At 46.4% G+C, this 25,892-nt stretch overlaps 1 protein-coding gene across 4 annotated transcripts in view; it reads left to right on the plus strand.

The window, feature by feature from the left end:
• LOC139226469 (elastin-like) overlaps positions 1 to 25,892 on the plus strand; it is a 435,956-nt gene that overhangs the window by 76,174 nt on the left and 333,890 nt on the right. For all 4 annotated transcript variants that reach the window (XM_070857261.1, XM_070857262.1, XM_070857263.1 and 1 more), the window contains exons 4-5: positions 8,996 to 9,061; positions 20,601 to 20,642. In XM_070857261.1, the coding sequence (XP_070713362.1) occupies positions 8,996 to 9,061; positions 20,601 to 20,642 (108 nt within the window). The remainder of the gene's footprint in view (positions 1 to 8,995; positions 9,062 to 20,600; positions 20,643 to 25,892) is intronic.

A 25,892-nucleotide genomic window follows, 5' to 3' on the forward strand; every position in this document is an offset into this window, starting at 1 on the left:
GTCACAAAACCAGTACCATGACCGTAATGCGAGGGGGAGATGTATAGAAATAAATGATCTTGTATTCTTCCTCAATCACGCCATGGGGCCCAAATGGCTTGAGGGCACTGTAATTGACAAAGAGGGGAATAGGGTCGTCGTGGTAAAACTCAACAATGGTCAGATATGCCGTAAGCATCTACACCAAGTTAAAAAAAAAACGGTTCAGCATCGACACGGAGGAACCTGAAGAAGACCATGAGATGGAGCTCACAACACCGCCAGTGAACGAGCAACAAGAGCAATCAGAAGAATGCACAGTCCCTGCGGTCAGGCTGGAATCACCACAGGTGACAGACACTCACGTCAGTGTCCAACAACCAAAGCCCCAACTGCGGCGCTCCACGAGGAAGCGTAGCCCAACTGAAAGACTAAACCTATGATTCCAAATAAGACTTTGTGGGGGGAGGTGATGTCATGTATGTAACCACAATGTAACACCACTGTGTTACTGTGTGCACTCAACCTAAATGCACACGTTGACCACAAGGGGTGAACTTGTGGGAGACGCTCCTTACCTGATCACACAGGTTAAAAAAAGGGAGGTCCCACGCAGGGTCACTGTCTTTGGAGTCCTGTGAATGAAGAGTAAGGTCACATAGTGATCTTGTCCCCAGAATGTGCCTCGTGTGGTTTCATACTAAAGAGTAAGGACTTTACACGTTGCGTACGCGTCAAGAAGCATGTCTAAAGCGGAAAGAGCCTACGGCATGGTAGAGAAAGAAGCCCTAGCCTGTATATATGGGGTTAAAAAGATGCACCAGTATCCGTTTGGGCTTCGTTTCTAGTTTGAAACCGATCACAAGTCGCTCATATCTTTGTTTTCAGAGCATAGAGTTATCAATACCAACGCGTCGTCCCGCATCCAGAGGTGGGCGCTGACATTATTTGCCTGATTATGTCATTCGCCATAGACCTGGCACCGAGAATTGTGCCGATGCACTGAGCCGTTTTATGTTGCCAACGCCGCAGGTGGAAACGCCACAGTCCGCAGACCTACTATTGATCATGGATGCCTTTGAGAGTGAACGGTCGCCTGTTGCTGCCCAACAAGTTAGGACCTGGACTAGCCAGGATCCAATCTTATCGGTTGTAAAACGTTGTGTCCTTAGTGGTGATTGGTTGGCCATTCCCAGGGAAGTGTGTGATGAGACGGGAGGCGGGAGTCCAGAGAGGCAGCGGCCTATAAAAGGCTCAGCAGTCCGGGGAGCGTCGAGAGAGGCGGGAGTCCAGAGAGGCAGCGGCCTATAAAAGGCTCAGCAGTCCGGGGAGCGTTGAGAGAGGCGGGAGTCCAGAGAGGCAGCGGCCGATAAAAGGCTCAGCAGTCCGGGGAGCGTCGAGCGAGGCGGGAGTCCAGAGAGGCAGCGGCCTATAAAAGGCTCAGCAGTCCGGGGAGCGTCGAGAGAGGCGGGAGTCCAGAGAGGCAGCGGCCTATAAAAGGCTCAGCAGTCCGGGGAGCGTCGAGAGAGGCGGGAGTCCAGAGAGGCAGCGGTGCAGCTCCAGCTGGGAGAGAAGGCAAAAAAGAAGTAGAAGGAAATCAAAAGGTGACGTCACAGCCAACGTGGTAAGTGATTGGCTGCTGATTGGTGAGTAGTTTTTCTTTTTCTTTATTAGTCAGTAACTTTTAACATTGTTGTCGGCAATTTAAGTGTATCTAAGGGTTAAGTCATGGCAGGACAGCTCGGTCACGTGATATGCTCCTCCTGTACCATGTGGGAACACGGGGACAACACCAGTGTCCCTGACGACTACATGTGCGGGAAGTGTGTCCACCTCCGGCTACTGACGGTCCGCGTTGCGGAGTTGGAGCTGAAGGTGGATTCACTCTGGAGCATCCACGATGCTGAGAATGACGTGAGTATCACGTGTAGCGAGTTGGTCTTACTGCAGGAGAAGGGTCCACAGCCAGCGAGGGAATGGAAGACCAGCAGGAAGAGTAGTGCAAGGAAGGTAGTGCAGGGGTCCCCTGTGGTCATCCCCCTGCAAAACAGATACACCGCTTTGAGTACTGTTGAGGGGGATGACTCATCAGGGGAGGGCAGCAGCAGCCAAGTTCATGGCACCGTGGCTGGCTCTGTTGCACAGGAGGGCAGGAAAAAGAGTGGAAGAGCGATAGTGATAGGGGATTCAATTGTAAGGGGAATAGATAGGCGTTTCTGCGGCCGCAACCGAGACTCCAGGATGGTATGTTGCCTCCCTGGTGCAAGGGTCAAGGATGTCTCGGAGCGGGTGGAGGACATTCTAAAAAGGGAGGGAGAACAGCCAGTTGTCGTGGTGCACGTTGGTACCAATGACATAGGTAAAAAAAGGGATGAGTTCCTACGAAATGAATTTAAGGAGCTAGGAGCTAAATTAAAAAGTAGGACCTCAAAAGTAGTAATCTCGGGATTGCTACCAGTGCCACGTGCTAGTCAGAGTAGGAATCGCAGGATAGCTCAGATGAATACGTGGCTTGAGCAATGGTGCAGCAGGGAGGGATTCAAATTCCTGGGGCATTGGGACCGGTTCTGGGGGAGGTGGGACCAGTACAAACCGGACGGTCTGCACCTGGGCAGGACTGGAACCAATGTCCTTGGGGGAGTGTTTGCTAGTGCTGTTGGGGAGGATTTAAACTAATATGGCAGGGGGATGGGAACCAATGCAGGGAGACAGAGGGAAACAAAAAGGAGACAAAAGCAAAAGACAGAAAGGAGATGAGGAAAGGTGGAGGGCAGAGAAACCCAAGGCAAAAAACAAAAAGGGCCACTGTACAGCAAAATTCTAAAAGGACAAAGGGTGTTAATAAAACAAGCCTGAAGGCTTTGTGTCTGAATGCAAGGAGTATCCGCAATAAGGTGGATGAATTAATTGTGCAAATAGATGTTAACAAATATGATGTGATTGGGATTACGGAGACGTGGCTCCAGGATGATCAGGGCTGGGAACTCAACATTCAGGGGTATTCAACATTCAGGAAGGATAGAATAAAAGGAAAAGGAGGTGGGGTAGCATTGCTGGTTAAAGAGGAGATTAATGCAATAGTTAGGAAAGACATTAGCTTGGATGATGTGGAATCTATATGGGTAGAGCTGCAGAACACCAAAGGGCAAAAAACGTTAGTAGGAGTTGTGTACAGACCTCCAAACAGTAATAGGGATGTTGGGGAGGGCATCAAACAGGAAATTAGGGGTGCATGCAATAAAGGTGTAGCAGTTATAATGGGTGACTTTAATATGCACATAGATTGGGCTAGCCAAACTGGAAGCAATACGGTGGAGGAGGATTTCCTGGAGTGCATAAGGGATGGTTTTCTAGACCAATATGTTGAGGAACCAACTAGGGGGGAGGCCATCTTAGACTGGGTGTTGTGTAATGAGAGAGGATTAATTAGCAATCTCATTGTGCGAGGCCCCTTGGGGAAGAGTGACCATAATATGGTGGAATTCTGCATTAGGATGGAGAATGAAACAGTAATTTCAGAGACCATGGTCCAGAACTTAAAGAAGGGTAACTTTGAAGGTATGAGGCGTGAATTGGCTAGGATAGATTGGCGAATGATACTTAGGGGGTTGACTGTGGATGGGCAATGGCAGACATTTAGAGACCGCATGGATGAAGTACAACAATTGTACATTCCTGTCTGGCGTAAAAATAAAAAGGGGAAGGTGGCTCAACCGTGGCTATCTAGGGAAATCAGGGATAGTATTAAAGCCAAGGAAGTGGCATACAAATTGGCCAGAAATAGCAGCGAACCTGGGGACTGGGAGAAATTTAGAACTCAGCAGAGGAGGACAAAGGGTTTGATTAGGACAGGGAAAATGGAGTACGAGAAGAAGCTTGCAGGGAACATTAAGGCGGATTGCAAAAGTTTCTATAGGTATGTAAAGAGAAAAAGGTTGGTGAAGACAAACGTAGGTCCACTGCAGTCAGAATCAGGGGAAGTCATAACGGGGAACAAAGAAATGGCGGACCAATTGAACAAGTACTTTGGTTCGGTATTCACTAAGGAGGATACAAACAACCTTCCGGATATAAAAGGGGTCAGAGGGTCTAGTAAGGAGGGGGAACTGAGGGAAATCTTTATTAGTCGGGAAATTGTTTTGGGGAAATTGATGGGATTGAAGGCCGATAAATCCCCAGGGCCTGATGGATTGCATCCTAGAGTACTTAAGGAGGTGGCCTTGGAAATAGCGGATGCATTGACAGTCATTTTCCAACATTCCATTGACTCTGGATCAGTTCCTATGGAGTGGAGGGTAGCCAATGTAACCCCACTTTTTAAAAAAGGAGGGAGAGAGAAAACAGGGAATTATAGACCGGTCAGCCTGACCTCAGTAGTGGGTAAAATGATGGAATCAATTATTAAGGATGTCATAGCAGTGCATCTGGAAAATGGTGACATGATAGGTCCAAGTCAGCATGGATTTGTGAAAGGGAAATCATGCTTGACAAATCTTCTGGAATTTTTTGAGGATGTTTCCAGTAAAGTGGACAAAGGAGAACCAGTTGATGTGGTATATTTGGACTTTCAGAAGGCTTTCGACAAGGTCCCACACAAGAGATTAATGTGCAAAGTTAAAGCACATGGGATTGGGGGTAGTGTGCTGATGTGGATTGAGAACTGGTTGTCAGACAGGAAGCAAAGAGTAGGAGTAAACGGGTACTTTTCAGAATGGCAAGCAGTGACTAGTGGAGTGCCGCAAGGTTCTGTGCTGGGGCCCCAGCTGTTTACATTGTACATTAATGATTTAGACGAGGGGATTAAATGCAGTATCTCCAAATTTGCAGATGATACTAAGTTGGGTGGCAGTGTGAGCTGCGAGGAGGATGCTATTAGGCTGCAGAGTGACTTGGATAGGTTAGGTGAGTGGGCAAATGCATGGCAGATGAAGTATAATGTGGATAAATGTGAGGTTATCCACTTTGGTGGTAAAAACAGAGAGACAGACTATTATCTGAATGGTGACAGATTAGGAAAAGGGAAGGTGCAACGAGACCTGGGTGTCACGGTACATCAGTCATTGAAGGTTGGCATGCAGGTACAGCAGGCGGTTAAGAAAGCAAATGGCATGTTGGCCTTCATAGCGAGGGGATTTGAATACAGGGGCAGGGAGGTGTTGCTACAGTTGTACAGGGCCTTGGTGAGGCCACACCTGGAGTATTGTGTACAGTTTTGGTCTCCTAACTTGAGGAAGGACATTCTTGCTATTGAGGGAGTGCAGCGAAGGTTCACCAGACTGATTCCCGGGATGGCGGGACTGACCTATCAAGAAAGATTGGATCAACTGGGCTTGTATTCACTGGAGTTCAGAAGAATGAGAGGGGATCTCATAGAAACGTTTAAAATTCTGACGGGTTTAGACAGGTTAGATGCAGAAAGAATGTTCCCAATGTTGGGGAAGTCCAGAACCAGGGGTAACAGTCTGAGGATAAGGGGTAAGCCATTTAGGACCGAGATGAGGAGAAACTTCTTCACCCAGAGAGTGGTGAACCTGTGGAATTCTCTACCACAGAAAGTAGTTGAGGCCAATTCACTAAATATATTCAAAAGGGAGTTAGATGAAGTCCTTACTACTCGGGGGATCAAGGGTTATGGCGAGAAAGCAGGAAGGGGGTACTGAAGTTTCATGTTCAGCCATGAACTCATTGAATGGCGGTGCAGGCTAGAAGGGCTGAATGGCCTACTCCTGCACCTATTTTCTATGTTTCTATGTTTCTAAAACCTTACAACCGTCGCAAAGATGAACTATCCATTCAATCTGATTATCTGCTATGTGGTAATCGTGTTGTTGTGCCCAAGAAAGGCAGGGAGAGATGTGTACGTGATTTACACAGTACCCATCCCGGGAGTGTGATGAAGGCCATTGCCAGGTCTCCCATTTGGTGGCCTGGTATTGGGAGTCGTGTGCATCAGTGCAACACTTGCATGCAGTTAAGCAATGCACCAGTGGAATCTCTGCTAAGTCTGTCGTCGTGGCCATCCAAACCATGGTCGAGGATCCACATCGACTATGCGGGTCCTTTCCAGGGCAAAATGTTTTTGGTGGTGGTGGATGCGTATTCCAAATGGATAGAATGTGTAATCATGTCATCCAGCACATCCACAGCCACCATTGAGAGCCTTCGTGCCATGTTCGCCACTCCTGGTCTGCCCAACATCGTTGAGAGCGACAACGGATCGTGCTTCACGAGTTTGGAGTTTCAAGAGTTTATGAGACTCAATGGTATCAAGCACGCAAAGTCAGTACCATTCAAACCTGCGTACAATGGTCAAGCGGAGCGGGCCATCCAAACCATCAAGCAGAGCCTGAAATGCGTAACTCTCAGTTCTTTGCAGACTCGCTTGTCACGCATACTGCTTAGTTACAGGACGAGACCCCACACGCTTACTGGGGTCCCCCCTGCTGAACTGTTGATGAAGAGAGGTCTCAAGACCAGGCTCTCGCCTGTCCACCCTGATCTTAACGATCATGTCGAAAACAAACATCAACATCAGCAGTGGTATCATGATCGCACTGCTGTGTCACGTGACATCTCTATTAATGATCCTGTATGTGCTAAATTATGGTCAAGGCCCCAAGTGGGTCACTGGCACTGTTACGGCCAAGGAGGGTAGCTTATTGTCAGGCTCACTAATGGGCAAACATGCAGGAGGCGCATTGATCAGACGAAATTGCGGCACACAGACGAACCAGAACAGCTTGAAGAAGTCACCATCAATGACCAACTGATTCATATTCAGCCATCAGAAGACCCTGCTGTTGTCAATGAATCTGGACCTTTAATCCCCGACATGAACACTGCCCTTCCCATTAGATCGGCTACCCAGCCTCAAGTCATGAATGACTCCGAGAGCTTACCCAGATCTGGAATTGAACTGAGACGATCAACTAGGGAGCGGAAAGCCCCGGACCGTCTTAATTTGTAAATAGGACTGATACCAAGATCTTGGGAGGGAATGATGTAATGTATGTATGCCTGGGTTTACCTGCCACCAGGGGAAGCGACCGCTGGAGATCATTGGGCCACAGACACACATGTGCAGCCCTTGTATATAAAGAAAGCCTCCATGTTTAATCCTCACTTTCAGAGCTAATAAAGTAGAGTCCGGTCGCACCTGATTGAGTTCATGGTACTAAGCCTATTGAGTTATTGCATACCCAACATCACCCTAACAGAATGATGGACAAATGCTTGCAAGCATTTCATAAGTGACCCCAACACACAACCATATGATGATATTACACAATAGGAAGATTTTTAAATGTTATTAAATTAAGACCTGGAGAAGAATTGTCTACATGACCCAGGGCAGGTCAATTGATCCGGACATTAGTCAGTATACATGGGTTTTGTTTTAGGTACTAACTGATTTGAACATGGTCAAAAACACTTATTCACAAATCAAATATAGTACTCTTTCATCAGTATGATGTTCAACGATTCCTCCCATTGTGTCTTTAATCGTGGATGATTAATAGTTGTGAATTTAGAAGCATTAGACCGATTAAGTCATTGGAAATCCCCCATAGACTTTAGTTCCAGCAGGAATTCTAAACTCCATGAATAAACTGAGATTTGCATCATCCGCATATCATATCTGGAAGGTCTACCAAAAGACGAATCTGCCTGTTATGTTGAAAAGTCTTCTCGCTTATTGGGCTCATAAGAAATATGTTGTAAAAGGCTGCTTACAATGCATATAAATAATTTAGAAGTGGGAATAAAAACAAATTTGCACTAGAAACCAAACTGGGAGGAACTACAAGCAACTAGGAACAGGCTGATCGAATACAGAGGCCTTGAGAAGTGGCAAATATAATTTAATGTAGACGAATGTCATGATCGTGAGAAAGAAAAATAAACACTAGCAATATAAGCTAAATGGTATTCTACACGATACAATACAAAGGGATTTGGGGGGGTTACTGATGAATAGATTAGCATAGTGTGCGGCTGCAGAAAAGGTAGTAAATAAAACCTTCTATAGATAGAGGAAAACAATCTAAATCTCAGGAAGTGACAGAATGCTGGTCTGGTCCCATCTAAAACACTATGTACAGTTCTGGCTGTGGTATTATGAGAATGACACCAGGCATTTGAGGGTTACAAGGGGAAGCTGCAGAAATTGTGAATTTTTACACTGGAGAAAAAAAGACTTGGGCTGATATTATTGAAATATCTCCTGGTAACTGTCTGAGGCTGAACCAGAATGATCGCACACTGAGATGAGCTTTTGACTACATATCCGCTCCATCTCCAAGACCACCTGCTTCCACCTCCGTAACATGCCTGACTTCGCCCCTACCTCAGCTCATCTGCGACTGAAACCCTCATCCATGCCTTTGTTACTTCTAGATTCTGAGTATTCCAATGCTCTCCTGGCCGACCTTCCATCTTCCACCCTACATAAACTTGAGCTCATCCAAAACTCTGCTGTGCGTATCTTAACTCGTACCAAGTCCTGTTCACCCTTCACTCCTCTACTCGCTGACCTACATAGCCTCCTGGTCTGGCAATGCCTCAATTTTAAGATTTTCATCCTTATTTTTAAATCCCTCCATGGCCTCGCCCTTATCTCTGTAACCTCCTCCACCCCTATAAGCCTTCGAGCTCCTTCAATTCTAGCCTCTATTTTAACCTCTACACCATTGGCAGCCATGCCTTCAGCTTCTTAAGCATTCCTTAAAACATACCTCTTTGTCCAAGCTTTTTAAAATCTGTCCTCATATCTCCTTATGTGGCATATGTAACTTCTCCTACACACGTGGTGGGAAGGGAAAATCTGGTCAGTGCTGGATGCAACTTCTCCAACAGGAGGGTGATGAGAGCAGCTGTGTTCATTGGATTCATTTCTTCTCCGGGTTTGTAATTTATGAAGCTCCTCTATCATATTAACACATGCCAATTCTATTTTTGCTTATGTAATGTACTTTGTACTCAACCAGATTAAACTTTATATTTTGTTTTATTCCAGGATTACCTGGCTATGTTCCAGGAGCAGCATACCCCTACCAGACTGGACCCGGAGCTGGAATTCTTGGTAAGAGTCTTCTGCTTTTTTTGCAAGGCTTATTTTTCTTCTCTCTTTACTGGTTTCTGAATCTGTGCTCTTTTTTTCTCTTTGAACTCTATGCTCTCTTTTCTTCCCTCTCTTTCTCAAGCAGTCTGTTCTGCCTTACATTCCATGCTTTTAGAAGTTTATGATAATTGCACCAAGATAGTACAGGTTTACACTGAGTGAACACATCAATATTCTATTCATGTCAGTTGTACTGACTGAAAGTAATTGCTGTCGATGAAACATTCCCAGACCATGCAGTTACACTAATATAGCAAGATATCGAAGTAAGCACCTAAAAAAAAATAATGATGTATTTGTGCTGTGAAGATGAAATCATAATGGGGGCGAAATTGCTCCTTGCCCCATCTGGAGGCAGTAACCTTCCGGGGCCGGGACTTTTAGCGCCTGGCCCGGAAGTCCTGCCCCCGACGTGGAATTGGGCCATATGCCCCTCAAAGGAAGCAGAGCGCTGACTTCAGCACTCCTCTTCCTTTTGAGGGGCTCTCCCGTGGTGCTGAGTTCAGCGTTACGCGGATATTCCACATAGCGCTGATGCACTATAACGCCCCTCCCCTTCTATGAAAGGGGAGGGCTGCTGCGCACTCTGCAAGACACTTCGGTGGCTGTCATTGGGCCATCAAGGATGTGTTCGACCGGGCCAGCAGCCCGGCATCCAAAATGAGTGCTGGGCTGGACGATGGTGGCCTGGTCAACGCTAGGGCCGCCATTGTCAGGCCGATCCAAGAGTGGGCCGGCAAATAAAGATGGCGGCCCAGAGTGCTAAATGCTTCCCCTTTAAATAAGGCTCTGGCAGCAGATGTCCGCCAGCTTCACATCCTGTGAAGCTGGCATTGACATCCGCCTGGGGGCTGGGAAGGGGTCGGTGCATATGCCAATGACATCATCGCCGGTTGCGCACTTACCCGGGACACTAACCACTGGGCGCGGCGCTGCCAGGACTGGCCCCCCCCAAACCTCTGAGGCAATTTCCTGGGAAGCCATAGTGCCCCCCCTCTCCTGGGCGAAATGTCCCCAGAGGTGCTTAGGTGCTAGAAAAAGAGGCAATTCGCCCCCAATATACTAAAGTCTAATCTAGATACTGAATACCATGCTGACATTGAAATAGCCCCCAGTTCCAATTTTGTGCTGGCACTACACCAAGCAAGTGCTACCTAGTCTAAATACTTCTATATAGCCTCCCATTTTTCATCTGTTCTTGTACAACTACTGAAGATGGCCACATGTGTCCAGCCTGAGATCTGTTATTTGCCAATTACTAGATAGTTAAGGTTTGTAAATAAGCATTGCGATGTAGTGCTGAAAGAAGAAAATACTGAAATCCACTTTGGCTCTCAGACTAGTTGTAAACTGGATTGATACTCTACAGTAAACCATTCAATTTCAAACTGATCCCAAATGTAACATGATACCACACTGGCTGGAAGTGGACTCCTCCATACATTCATCCATAATGCTGAAACTCATCGTTGGGTCTTCCAATACTTGGTATAACTATTTCTGTGACACTGTATCCTTTAAGTCCACATCTCTGTTCCTCTGTCCTGCTCAGAAGAGCTAGAAGAGGACCTTGCCATCCGGCAAACTATCTCCAGTATCTGTTGCTGCATAATGCTGCTGGGTTATTCACCATGTACAAACCCCTCTGCCTCACTATCTAACTCATGTGGAATGCCATTGTCTAAGCTGATGCTCAGGATGGACCGAGCATATGACAGTCCAACCTTAGGAGGATTGTCTTGCTCTGAGCTGCTGCTTCTTCAGCAGGATCCAGATGCTGAGAAGGACCTAGAGGAAAGTGAAAAGGATCAAGTGTTAAGATGGCACTGAGAGGATAAATATTGGCAAGTGACAGTCTTCGGAATGCAGCTTGAAGTTGTGAAGCATGCTGAATAATTGTTGAGGTTAATGAAGGATTACAAGTAATATGCAGACACCCTGCAGAAATAAGATGCCAGCCTTGCCTCCCTTGATGCTCATGGCTAATCTCCAGGGCTTCATTTGGGTATACCTCACCAGTATATATATATATATATATATGTTTGTATATGTATATAGTGCATGTGCTGAGTCATAAAGAAGAAATAAAGACTTGGATTTATATAGCACCTTTCATGACCACCGGACGTCTCAAAGCGCTTTACAGCCAATTAAGTACTTTTAGAGTGTAGTCACTGTTGTAATGTAGGAAACGCAGCAGCCAAGTTGCGCACAAGCATGCTTCCCACAAATAGCAATGTGCTCATGACCAGATAATCTGTCTTTTGTTATGTTGATTGGGGTTTAAATATTGGCCAGGACACCGGAGATAACTCCCCTGCTCTTCTTCGAAATAATGCCATGGGATTTTTTACATCCACTTGAGAGAGCAGACGGGGCCTAGGTTTAACATCTCATCCGAAAGACGGCACCTATGACAGTACAGCGCTCCCTCAGTACTGAACTGGAGTGAGTGTCAGCCTGGATTTTTTTTTTGTGCTCCAGTCCCTGGTGTGGATTTGAACCCACAGCCTTCTGACTCTGAGGTGAGAGTGCTACCCACTGAGCCACAGCTGACACTGTCATGGAGAAGAAGTAGGATAAAATGTGGATGGTGAGGTGTTAAATATAAAACCAAGTGTGTGGTATATGAAATGAGGAAGGAGTCCTCGGAGGAGTTGGTGGTTGTGTAAATGCTAGGATTTGAGAAGGGAATGCTGTCATTGTGTGATGTGAAGAGAGTAAAGGAAGGGGTGAGTATGCTTGTATATTGTATATTGAAGAATGTGATGGAAGGGAGGGAATTATCGAGGGTAGTGGGGGAGGAATGAGTGGAATGTTGTCAACTGTTGAGAGAACTGAAGAGCTGACACACTCTTGCTGTTCTTGTGAGGTCATGAAACCTGTTACATTAAACTGAGGACCTTGGGGCAATGCTGCTTGGCACTGACTCTGCTGAATACTTGACCTGGGAATGCTCCTGAAGATGCTGGGGAACAGTATCTCTCCTCTTTCCCTGACTCCTTCACGAGGGCCTCCAAAGAGACATTAGAAAACTATCTGATTAAGTAGTCCTACTAGAATTGGAACAAAATCTGAAAGTAGCGAATGCCATCTTGTTTTAAGAAAAAAACTTGCATTTATATAGCGCTTTTTATGCCCAACGTCGGTCCCAAAGTGCTTTACAGCCAATGAAGTACTTTTTGAAGTGTAGTCATTGTTGTTACGTAGGATATGCGGCAGTAAATTTTAGTAAAGCAAGATCCCACAAACTGCAATGTGATAATGACCAGATAATCTGTTTTAGTGATGATTGAAGGAGAAATAGTAGCTTGGACACCGGGGATAACTCCCCTGCTCTTCATCGAAATAGTGCCATAGGATCTTTTACGTCCACTTGAGAGAGTAGATGGGGGGGCCTTGGTTTAACGTCTCATCTGAAAGACAGCACCTCCGACTCTGCAGCACTCCCTCAGCACTTCCTCAGTACTGCCCTGGAGTGCCAGGCTAGGTTATTGTGCTCTCGTCCCTGGAGTGGGAATAGAGCTGGTGCCATGTTCATGCGCTGATTTAAAATCGGGGCTTAAGTTCTTTCCTCTACCCAGCCCTTAAAAGAAAAATCAAACAGTGCTGTTAAAATTTCTATAATACTCAATCCCACTTCTCAACTGATATTGATCCAGCTCTATTTTAAAGGTATCAATTTACCCAGAACCAATTAGTTTCCATGGTAGTCTATTCCATATATCCACAGAAGAAAAAATTCACAAGCCTTGGGCAAGTTTAAAGATTACACAATGTTTCCCCCGAACATTGTCTAATCTTTAAACTTGCCCAAGGCTTGTGACTTTTTTCATCTGTCTTCTGGTCTTGTTAAAGTTAAATAGTTTATTGCATTAGTTTAAAGACACGGGATGAATTGGGCTATTTTGCACTGCCCGTTAGCGCCTCCTGCTAAAATCGGCAGGGTTTTGCAGTGGCAGTAACACGTAGCGCCCCACTCTGCTGTGCCCGGCAATGCTGACGTCCTCACTGTGTGCAGTATCCCGCTAGCGCCTGGAACAAAAATTGGCCCTCGTCACCGGGTTTAGCGCCTACCACTGACAACAACAGTTTCAGCAATTGGGTTTCAGTCAGATGTGAGCTGGAGGAGCGCTATTTAAAGGCGCCAGCATCCGGTGAAGTTTTAATTGGCCAATAATGTTTTGTTCTTAGTTTCACATCGGCAGACAGGCGTTTCGACCAATTTGAGCATTTTGAAGTTGAAGGAGTGTTCTAGCTGTTAAAGATTCGGGACTTTCATTGAGGGCAGATTTGAACCTCTAACATTTATATCATTTCATGGGGGGTGTGCTGGCACTGGACCTCGCACTCCAGCGTCGCCATTGGAGGCAACTGAGGCACAGAGAAACACTGCAAAATGTAGCCAGAGGTAGGAGGTCCCACAGGGTTCTCAACAGGAGGCCTTGCCCTCCGAGGGTATAGCAGTTCTCCTACATCAATTTCACTGAGGAACAATGGGTTCGAAGATTGCACTTCAGCAACGACGTGGTCACAGAGTTCTGCCACCTGCATCCACACCTCGAGCCTCAGACCAGGGTGAGGACGGTTCTCTCAGTTGCAGTCAAGGTCACCATCACGCTCAGTTTCTATGCCAGTGGATCCTTCCAGTGTGCAACAGGCAACACCTCCAACATCTCTCAATTTGCCATCCATTGCTGCATCCGTGAGATCACAGCTGCTCTGTACAGAAGGCGAAGGTACTACAATTCCTTCCCCATGACCAGAATGAAGCAACTGGAGCGTGCACGTGGCTTTGCCAGGATAGAGGGGTTCGCCATGGAGTAGGGCGCCATTGACTGCACCCACGTCGCTTTGCAGGCACTGCATAACATAACCGCAGAGGCTACTGTGAATGTACAGTTGATGTGCAACCAAACTCGCCGAATCTTTACAGTCAATGCCCAATATCCTGGCAGCAGCCATGATGCACTCATTCTGTGCCAGCTCTGTTACAGCCACCACATCAAGCTCGCAGCTGGCTGTTCGGAGACAAAGGCTATTCACTCTACATCTGGCTCATGACTCCCCTCCACAACCCAAGCACTCATATATAATGAGAGCCATGCTGCCACCAGGAACATTGAGCAGACCATCGGAGTGCTCAAGCAATGGTTCCCATGCCTTGACCGCTTGGGAGGAGTCCTCCAGTACTCTGCTGAATGGGTGTTAGGTTTCGTCATCATCTGCTACATGCTGCACAACTTGGCCATCATGAGGGCACAGCCATTGCCACCAGGCATAGCTCCACCACTTTTGGAAGAGCAGCGGGAGGGGTAGCAGCAGGAGCAGGAGGAGCAGCAACAGCAGCGACTGAGGAGGCAGCCACTCAATCGACATTCCGCAAGGGTGATCCGCTATTGCCTCATCAGACTTGGGTTCCAATGATTTCCAGCCCACTTCCCGATTGCTGTGCATGTCCCCATCAGCACATCAATTTCTCCTTCCACAGCTTCAAAACAAATGAGAGGCAGCACCAAATGTGCAACATTCCAATTACATTTTTATCATAAAACATTAACCACATGTATATGCGCCAATTAAATTGCCTATTCCCCCTTGTGCAAAACGTTATATAAGAATTAGGAGCAAGAGTAGGACATTCGGCCCCGCGAGCATTTTCCACCATTTGGTAAGATCATGGCTGATCTTCTACCTCAATTCCACTTTCCTGCACTATCCCCATATCCCTTGATTCTTTTAATAATCAAAAATCTATCGACCTCTGTCTTGAATATACTCAACGACTGTGCCTCTGTGGTAGAAAATTCCAAAGATTCACAACCCTCTGAAGAAATTTCTCCTCACCTCAGTCCTAAATGATTGACTCCTTATTCTGAGACTCTGACCCCCAGTTCTAGACTCCCCAGCCAGGGGAAATATCTACTCTGTCAAGTCCTGTAAGAATTTTGTATGTTTCACTGAGATCATCTCTCATTCATCTAAACTCGAGAGAATATAGGCCAAGTCTACTTAATATCTCCTCAGGACAATACCCCCATCCCATGAATCAGTCTAGTGAACCTTCGTTGCACTCCCTCCATGGCAAATATATCCTTCCTTAGGTAAGGAGAGACCAAAACTGTACACAATACTCCAGGTGTGGTCTCACCAGGGCCTTCTATAATTGCAGTAAGATATCTTGCGGTCGAACTTGCCCCCTCAATAAGGTCCATTACCCATTCTAAGAGGCGGTAATGGGGTGGTAAAGACTTTTTGACTGGGGTCAGGTGGATGGGCCGACCCATCAGAAATTGCCCCCACGCCGGGAAATGGGTTTCCGCCTGCCTGTGTCCCGCCCCAACGGGCACGCGCAGACCATTTATCGCCCAGCAGCTCTCCTTTCCGCCCCGCGAGGAAAATTGCCCCACAGGAGCGGAACGGCCGCCGCTCGGTGCTCCCGACAGCTTTTCACAGTGGGAAGCTGCCAGTGGCTGGGTGGCGCGTCTGCCCATAAAGGGGAGGGTGCTCCACCTCGGCCACCATTTTATTTTAATTGTCAGCCGACTCTGAAGTCGTCCCGACAGCGGTGGCCACGGGTTCGGCCAGGCCACCAATAGGCAGTCCGACAACCCCTCTTCAATGGCCCAGTGGGCACCACTAAAGTGACTGCTGAGCTCGCAGCAGCCCTCCCCTTTAACTGAAGGGGATGGACGTTGCTATGTGCCAGCACGACATGGCACGTACTCATTGCGCTGACGTCATCAGTGTCGTGCTGATGTGTTGATGACACTGCCCACCTTCTGCCCCGCTCCCGACCCACTTCCGCTCCATAACCACCCGAAACACCGCACCGATGAAATCGCACACCAGAAGAGCACAAAATCCCTCTATTCTCTGCCCCAAGGATTCAGGCGGAGAATAATGGTTTAATTCAAATCATCCACCCTGGGGCGGAATAGCAATTTACTCTTGTACTCAAGTTCTCTTGTAATAAAGGCCAACATACCATTTGCTTTCTTAATTGCTTGCTTTACCTGCGTGTTAATTTTCAGTGATTTGTGTACAAGGACACCTAGTCCCTCTGAACACCAACATTTCTCAATCTCTCACCGTTTAAAAAATACTCTGTTTTTCTATTTATCCTACCAAAATGGATAGCTTCACATTTCTCCACATTATATTCCATTTACCATGTTCTTGCCCATTCACTTAGCCTGTCTATATCCCCTTGAAGAGGATTTCCTGGAGTGTATTAGGGATGGTTTTCTAGACAAATATGTCGATGAACCAACCAGTGAGCTGGCCATTCTAGACTGGGTGATGTGTAATGAGAAAGGACTAATTAGCAATCTTGTTGTGCGAGACCCCTTGGGGAAGAGTGACCATAACATGGTAGAATTCTTTATTAGGATGGAGAGTGACACAGTTAATTCAGAAACTAAGGTCCTGAACTTAAGGAAAGGTAACTTCGATGATTTGAGGCGTGAATTGGCTAGAGTAGACTGGCAAATGATACTTAAAGGATTGATGGTGGATAGGCAATGGCAAACATTTAAAGATCACATGGATGAACTTCAGCACTTGTACATCCCTGTCTGGAGTAAAGATAAAATGGGGAAGGTGGCTCAACCGTGGCTAACAAGGGAAATTAAGGATTGTGTTAAATCCAAGGAAGAGGCCTATAATTTGGTCAGAAAAAGCAGCAAACCTGAGGACTGGGAGAAATTTAGAATTCAGCAGAGGAGGACAAAGGGCTTAATTAAGAGGGGGAAAATAGAACACGAAAAGAAGCATGCCGGGAACATAAAAACTGACTGCAAAAGCTTCTATAGATATGTGAAGAGAAAAAGATTAGTGAAGACAAACGTAGGTCCCTTGCAGTCGGTTTCAGGTGAATTTATAATGGGGAACAAAGAAATGGTAGACCAATTGAACAAATACTTTGGTTCTGTCTTCACGAAGGAAGACACAAATAACCTTCTGAAAGTACTAGGGGACAGTGGGCCTGGTGAGAAGGAGGAATTGAAAGATATTCTTATTAGGCGGGAAATTGTGTTAGGGAAATTGATGGGATTGAAGGCCGATAAATCCCTGGGGCCTGATAGTCTGCATCCCAGAGTACTTAAGGAAGCGGCCCTAGAAATAGTGGATGCATTGGTGATCATTTTCCAACATTCTATCGACTCGGGATCAGCTCCTATGGACTGGTGGGTAGCTAATGTAACACCACTTTTTAAAAAGGGAGGGAGAGAGAAAGCGGATAATTATAGACCAGTTAGCCTGACATCAGTGGTGGGGAAAATGTTGGACTTAATTATTAAAGATGAAATAGCAGCACATTTGGAAAGCAGTGACAGGATCGGTCCAAGTCAGCATGGATTAATGAAGGGGAAATCATGCTTGACAAATCTTCTGGAATTTTTGAGGATGTAACTAGTAGAGTGGACAAAGGAGAACCAGTGGATGTGGTGTATTTGGACTTTCATAAGGCTTTTGACAAGGTCCCACAAAAGAGATTGGTGTGCAAAATCAAAGCACATGGTATTGGGGGTAATATACTGACGTAGATAGAGAACTGGTTGGCAGACAGGAAGCAGAGGGTCGGGATAAATGGTCCTTTTCAGAATGGCCGGCAGTGACTAGTGGGGTGCCACAGGGCTCAGTGCTGGGACTCCAGCTCTTTACAATATACATCAATGATTTGGATGAAGGAATTGAGTGTAATATCTCCAAGTTTGCAGATGACACTAAACTGGGTGGCGGTGTGAGCTGTGAGGGGGACGCTAAGAGGCTGCAGGCTGACTTAGACAAGTTAGGTGAGTGGGCAAATGCATGGCAGATGCAGTATAATGTGGATTATCCACTTTGGGAGCAAAAACGCGAAGACAGAATATTATCTGAATGGTGGCAGATTAGGAAAAGGAAAGGTGCAACGAGACCTGGGTGTCATGATTCATCAGTCATTGAAAGTTGGCATACAATGCAGCAGGCGGTAAAGAAGGTAAATGGTATGTTGGCCTTCATAGCTAGGAGATTTGAGTATAGGAGCAGGGAGGTCTTACTGCAGTTGTACAGGGCCTTGGTGAGGCCTCACCTGGAATATTGTGTTCAATTTTGGTCTCCTAATCTGAGGAAGGACGTTCTTGCTATTGAGGGAATGCCGCAAAGGTTCACCAGACTGATTCCCGGGATGGCCGGACTGATATGAGGAGAGACTGGATCAACTGGGCCTTTATACATTGGAGTTTAGAAGGATGAGAGGGTATCTCATAGAAACATAAAAGATTCTGATGGGACAGGACAGGTTAGATGCGGATAGATTGTTCCCGATTTTTCGTAAAGTCCAGAACCAGAGGACACAGTCTTAGGATAAGGGGTAGGCCATTTAGGACTGAGATGAGGAGAAACTTCTTCGCTCAGAGTTGTTAACCTGTGGAATTCCCTACCGCAGAGAGTTGTTAATGCCAGTTCATTGGATATATTCAAGAGGGAGTTAGATATGGCCCTTACGACTAAAGGGATCAAGGAGTATGGAGAGAAAGCAGGAAAGGGGTACTGAGGGAATGATCAGGCATGATCTTATCGAATGGTGGTGCAGGCTCGAAAGGCCGAATGGCCTACTCCTGCACCTATTTTCTATGTTACTGGACAAGATAAAGATTCACGGGGTTGGGGTTAATATAGTAGCATGGATAGAGGATTGGCTAACTAACAGAGAACAGAGAGTTAGGATAAATGGTTCATTCTCTGGTTGCAACCAGTAACTAGTAAGGTGCCGCAGGGATCAGTGCTGGGACTCCAACTATTTACAATCTATATTAACGACTTGGAGGAAGGGATTGAGTCTAATGTAGCCAAGTTTGCTGACGATACAAAACCCTGGTTGCCGTTTTGGAGCACGGGCAGGTAGAGAGAAGTGGGCAGGTCGGGGCGGATGAGCAGCGAGTGTTTGTGGTGAGATGCGGTGAATGTTTATGGCGGAGGAGCGGTGAGCGATCGTGGCGGAGGTGCGACAGATGAGGGTACGGGGCTCGGGCAGCACGGGCCAGCCCACACTACGATATGTGTGCGCGCTAGATCCGTGCAGCAGAGCAGGTCTCCAGTCATCTTGGTTAACCCTTGCCACTGGATAAAGGCCCAGCTCTTTCAAGCCTGTGTGGTGGCTGGCATGCAACGGTCACCACACGTTAAAAAAAATTCACCCACAGGCATCTTCCACCCCCTCAATTGGAGTTCAGGACTAGAACATCGAGTCCTTCATCGAAACACCTGTGAGCTCATGGAAGCAAGTCATCCTCGTTCGAGGGACCACCTGTGATGGTGATGATGATGTGTTTGGGATATATGCCTGCCGTTGTTGAATAGTTGTGAATGTAGGCAAGGGGTGAGATGACAATGTGAGTTTGAATAGTTGCAGATGTTTTGTAGGTGAGTGGTGCTTTGTGCAGTGTGCACAGACAGAGGCTCAGATGTTGGTATGTAGGACTTGTTGAAGCATGTACTCACCTTGACCACCCGACTGAGGTTGTTGAATTTCTTATGGCATTGTGTGAGGCTGCGTTCCATGAAGCTACTGGCCAAGACCTCCTGTGCCACTTTCCTCCATATTACCATGAAGATCTGGGGCAATGGCCTCTTTCTACTTGCTGGGAACAGCGCTTCCCTCTTTTGCTCCACTGCCCCCACCAATGCCTCCAATGCGGCGTCATTAAACCGACGAGCTCTCTCCCTTCGATCTAAATTAGAAGCAGCCATTGCAATGAGGTCTCTCAGTTGGTCTTGGGTCGAGTTCAGTTGCAACAATGTTGAAAATGAACAGTTGCAGCTTGATAGAATCTCCCCTTGAAGAGCTGGAATGAGCCAGTGTGAAAGATTGAAGGATGATTGCTGAATGCAAGTCACCTAAAATTCGGTAGCGCCCTGTACCGCCCAACTGAGGTCATTAGCGCTTGATTTACCGCCTCTTCCTTCCTGGGGCGCTAAAGCCCAATTTAGAAGTATTTCAGGATCCTTTGTGTCTGGCGCTAAATTTTCAAAATGTAAAAAGTTAACGCCCCAAACGGGGTACTACCAAATTTCTCCCCCATGATTACATCTCCCCCTAAGTTCTCTTTTCTTGAACAAAAGTAAGTTTGGTTACTTGAATTTGCTTCATAATTTTGTTAGATTCATGGGGTAAGGGTGTGCAGTATTTTGGAAGGTTATAGTAAGGTCTATGAGGTATTTCTCAACATGGAGCTTATAGGAGAGCATCAGTGAGTGGCTAGGGTATCATAGAGTTCCTTATCTCCTCCTTAGGTTGGCATTTATGATTTCTTCGCAACTGTGTGAAGCACCTTGGGTCAGTTCCCTCTTTTAAAGGAGCTATATAAATGCAAGTTATTACTGTTGTACATCAGAGAACGAGCTGCAAATTTATCATTTGCATCAGAGATTACATCATTTTGAGATTTTGTTTAATTTCAAAATGTATAAAGAACATGATTTTTTTAACCGTATGTATTTTATAATGTTCCAGGTGCCGGAGTTCCAGGTGCCAGCGTGCCAGGTGTATATCCAGGTATGTGCAAAATATATTGCCTTGGTATTTGTATGTTCAGTAATTGAAACCATCAGTCCCAATCCTGTGGTTTATAGGGTACTGGTAAGTTGTAGGTTGGGTGGTCTCGGAGACCCTCCTTTTACCTTTTATTTTCATTGGTAATTGTAATGTATGTACATTCTGTTTGTTGCCACCAGATGGCGTCATTGTTGGAGGCCACTGAGCAGCACGCACATGGTGCTGCTCAGGTATAAAAGGCCAGCCATTTTGAGAGTCAGGCACTTTGGGCCTAAATAAAGCAGAGCCAAGGTTGTACCTTGCTTAGTAAAACAGTACTCAGTTTGAACCTTTATTGCATACATAACATTTGGCGACGAGAATACAAGAACCTTTTGTTTGCAAAATGAGCACAATTGGATTTTTAGAGCGATTCATGGAGAGAGGAGATTGGGCAGACTTTGTGAGCCGTTTGAAACAGTGCTTCATGGCCAACAAAATGAAGGGGATCGACGATGCAGATCGGCGCCGGGCCGTGTTCCTCACTGTGTGCGGTTCAAAGATCTACGGTCTGATAAAGAATCTACTCAAGCCTAGTGATCCAACAGAGAAACCGCACACAGTGAGGAACACGGCCCGGCGCCAATCTGCATCGTCGATCCCCTTCATTTTGTTGGCCATGAAGCACTGTTTCAAACAGCTCACAAAGTCTGCCCAATCTTCTCTCTCCATGAATTGCTCTAAAAATCCAATTGTGCTCATTTTGCAAGGAGTTGTGTACATTGATACAGGAGCACATCAAGCCAGATGATGGTATCATCATCTTGAGATACAGGTTTATACACACGTTCGATCGGAGGGCCAGAGCACGGCGGAAATCGTTGTCGACCTGAAATGTCTAGCAGGACCATGCGAGTTCGGGACCGTGTTGGCAGACATGCTGCGGGACGACTTTGTTCGCGGTATCAACCACGAGGTGATCCTGCGCAAACCTCTGGCGATGGAGGAGTTGGATTTAAAAAGGGCCATCCAGATCGCTCAATCATGTATGATGACAGACAGGAGTCTAAAGCAAATAGCGATGAAAAACCGAACCTCGGCGAGTACTGTAAATGCGATTGATTCGGCGTTCGGCAGAGCGACACATGGCAAGGCCTATCCGGCGGCATTCGCGAAACCTGTGGCTGCCTAAAGTCCGCCAGCGGGAATGTATCCGACTTCTCTGTGTTGGCGTTGTGGGGGAAATCATCGTCACCAGCAGTGCTGATTTAAGCAATATAGTTTCAAAGGCTGTCTGAGAGTGGGGCATCTCCAGCGCAAGTGCCCGCAGATGAGCAAGCGAGCTGTGACACACCACGTGGAGGATGAGAGTCAGACTAGCGCGGATCCGAATATGCAATCCGAGACGCCAGAGGAGGAAGTGTATGGACTGTACTTTTTCATAACCAAGTAAACCAATTTTGATGTGAAGTTTAACGGGATACCAGTATCGATGGAATTGGACATGGGGGCGAGTCAATCGATCATGAACGAGAGGGCATTTTATAAGCTGTGGGATACTGAGCCCTGTTAACGCCAAGCTGCGCACGTACACCAAAGAACTGATAAAGGTGATTGGCAGTGTCATGTAACAGTGCGGTTCACGAGTTACCGCTGTGAATTGTTCCAGGCAATGGCCCAACGCTGCTCGGCAGCAGCTGGTTGGAGAAAATCAGATGCGACTGGAACGACATAAAGGCATTGTCATCGGAGGAAGATACATATACCCAAGTATTGAGCAAGTTCCCCTCGCTGTTCGAACCGGGTATCGGCAACTTCACGGGAGCCAAGGTGCAGATCCACGTGGACTCAGATGGGAGACCCATCCATCATAAAGCTCGGGCAGTGCCGTATATAATGAGGGAGAAGGTCGAAATTAAACTGGACAGACTCCAGCGTGAAGGGATCATATCACCGGTCGAATTTAATGAATGGGCCAGCCCCGTTGTTCCTGTGCTGAAATATAATGGCACAGTCAGAATCTGTGGAGACTACAAAGCTATAATCAACAGGGTTTCAAAACAAGATCAATACCTGTTACCGAAGGCTGATGACTTGTTTGCGACACTAGCCGGAGGGATGTCGTTCACAAAACTGGACTTGACGTCGGCCTATATGATGCTGGAGTTGGTTGCGACGACGAAGAGACTTACATGCATTAACACGCACAAAGGACTGTTTATTTACCACAGGTGCCCTTTTGAAATTCGCTCGGCTGCAGCAATATTCCAGAGGAATATGGAAAGTCTACTGAAGTTTGTTCCCAGAACCGTCGTGTTCCAAGATGACATCCTGATCACCGGTCATGACTGCAAGGAACATCTGAACAACCTGGAAGAGGTTCTACTGCGTTTGGATAGAGTGGGACTCGGACTGAAACGCTCGAAATGCGTCTTCATGGCACCGGAGGTCGAATTCCTCGGGAGGAAAATCGTCGCTGATGGCATCAGACCTACTGTTGTGAAAACCAAAGCCATCAAGAATGCACCCAAGCCGCAGAATGTGAGGGAGCTGCATTCGTTCCTGGGTCTAATCAACTACTTTGGTAACTTCCTACCTAAATTGAGCACCTTACTAGAACCACTGCACATGCTATTGAGAAAAGACGACAACTGGGTATGGGGCGCATCGCAAGACAGAGCTTTCGAGAAAGCCACTAATCTGCTTTGCTCGAACAAGCTGCTGGTATATTATGACGCATGTAACCGTTTAGTTTTGGCCTGTGACGCATCGTCATATGGAATTGGTTGCACACTTCAACAAGCCAATGAGTCGGGGAAACTTCAACCTGTCGCGTATGCATCCAAAAGTTTGTCTAAAGCGGAAAGAGCCTACAGCATGGTAGAAAAAGAAACTTTAGCATGTGTGTATGGTGTAAAAAAAGATGCATCAAAACCTGTTCAGTCTGAGGTTCGAATTAGAGACTGATCACACGCCGCTCATTTCATTGTTTTCCGAGAGCAAAGGAATCAATACCAACGCTTCATCCCGCATCCAAAGATGGGCGCTGACATTATCTACCCATGATTGTCATTTGCCACAGACCTGGCACAGAGAATTGTGCCGATGCTTTGAGCCGGTTGCCGTTGCCCACACCAGAGATGGAAATGCCACAACCGGCGGATCTAATGTTAATCATGGATGCTTTTGAGAGCCCTGTCACGGCGCAACAAGTTAAGACCGGGACCAGCCAGGACCCGATTTTATCGGTGGTAAAGGGTTGCATCCTCAAGAGATTGGTCTGCCATACCTAAGCAACTGTGCGAGGATGCCAAACCATACATTCGTCGCAAGGACTAACTGTCTATTGAAGCAGATTGCATATTGTGGGGCAATCTCGTAGTAATGCCCAAGAAAGGGAGAAAGAAGTTCGTGCGTGAGTTACACAGCACACATCCGGGTATAGTGATGATGAAGACCATCGCCAGGTCCCATGTATGGTGGCCAGGAATTGATTCTGAGCTGGAAGCATGCATGCATCAGTGCCATACTTGCATGCAGCTCAGCAAAGCACCAGCGGAATTGCCGCTGAGTCTGTGGTTGTGGCCATCCAAAACTTGGTCCAGGATGCATGTAAATTTTGCAGGTCTATTCCTGGGCAAGATGTTTTTAGTGGTGGCAGACGCTTATTCAAAGTGGATAGAATGCATAATCATGTCATGCTGCACGTCCACGGCAACCATAGAGAATCTCAATGTCATGTTCGCGACACATGGTCTGCCTGACATAGTGGTGAGCGACAATGGGATGTGCTTCACCAGTCAGGAGTTTCAGGAGTTTGTGAAACTTAATAGCATAAAACATGTAAGATCAGCACCGTTCAAGCTTGCGTCCAACGGGCAAGCTGAACGTGCAGTACAAATTATCAAGCAAAGCATGAGGAGAGTAACCCAAGGGTCACTGCAGACCCGCTTGTCCTGCATATTGCTGAGTTACAGGACAAGACCCCACACACTCACAGGGGTCCCGTCTGCCGAACTCATGATGAAAAGGGGTCTTAAGACCAAGCTATCTCTGGTACACCCGGATTTAAATAATCATGTTGAATACAGAAGACAAAGTCAACAAGGGTACCACGATCGCGCAACTGTGTCACGCGAGATTTCTGTTAATGATCCTGTATATGTGTTGAACTATGGTCAGGATCCTAAATGGATTGTTGGTACAGTCATGGCCAAGGAGGGCAACAGAATATTCTTAAGCTCAAGAATGGGCAAACTTGCAGGAAACACATGGATCAGATAAAGCTGAGGCACACAGACGAGCCAGAACAGTCGGACGAATAAACCATCGACGACCAACCAACCTACCAGCCGTCTTCAGAGGACTCGAGGGTCATCAGTGAACCCGGAATTTCCATCATGGACCTGTTCAATAAAAATGGACTTGCAATTCCTGACATAGCCACTGCGACCCCTAACAAGTCAGCCATCTAGCCACTGCACCAGACCTCGCACATTCACCCAAGGCTGGAATCGAACTGAGATGGTCAACCTGGGAGCACAAAGCACCGGACCGTCTAAGACTGTGATAAGATCTCAGAGGTGGGTATTGTCATGTATGTACATTCTGTTTGTAGCCACCAGATGGCATCATTGTTGAAGGCCACTGAACAGCACATACATGTGCTGCTCAGGTATAAAAGGCCAGCCATTTTGAGAGTCAGGCACATTGGGCCTAAATAAAGCAGAGCAAGGTTGTACCTTGCTTAGTTAAACAGTACTCAGTTTGAACCTTTATTGCATACATAACAGTAATACTGAAGGTTCTTGGGTTCAACTGCTTCAAATGCTGCTTTTGTACAAGCAAAATTCATTTTCTTAGGAGCTTGGTATTTTAAATGTTTACAGGATTGTTCACTGCTTCCTGTACAAAGATCTCATTCAGACCTTACTATTACTAATATTTATGTAACCTCTGCTTCCTTACTTCAGAGAATAGGCGACATAATGGAAATTTGAATATTTATTTCAATTGGCAACATATGAAATAACAGTTTTTCCCTTGTAAACAAAAGTTTACTCACTCTCTGAACTGCAGCCATACTATGGCTCATCACACAGCAATTTCACACATAGATAGATCAGCGTAGAATACTAACAGCTGTAACAAGCTGACAAAATAAAACAACCCTGAATATATTTCTATGACATATACCGGTAGTTAATCTGAAATTGAAGTGGGAGACAATCTTGTACAATGTAAGATATAGTTGTACTCAACATTCTGTCA

This window comes from Pristiophorus japonicus, chromosome 16, assembly GCF_044704955.1.
Source record: "Pristiophorus japonicus isolate sPriJap1 chromosome 16, sPriJap1.hap1, whole genome shotgun sequence".
NCBI lineage: Eukaryota > Metazoa > Chordata > Chondrichthyes > Pristiophoridae > Pristiophorus > Pristiophorus japonicus.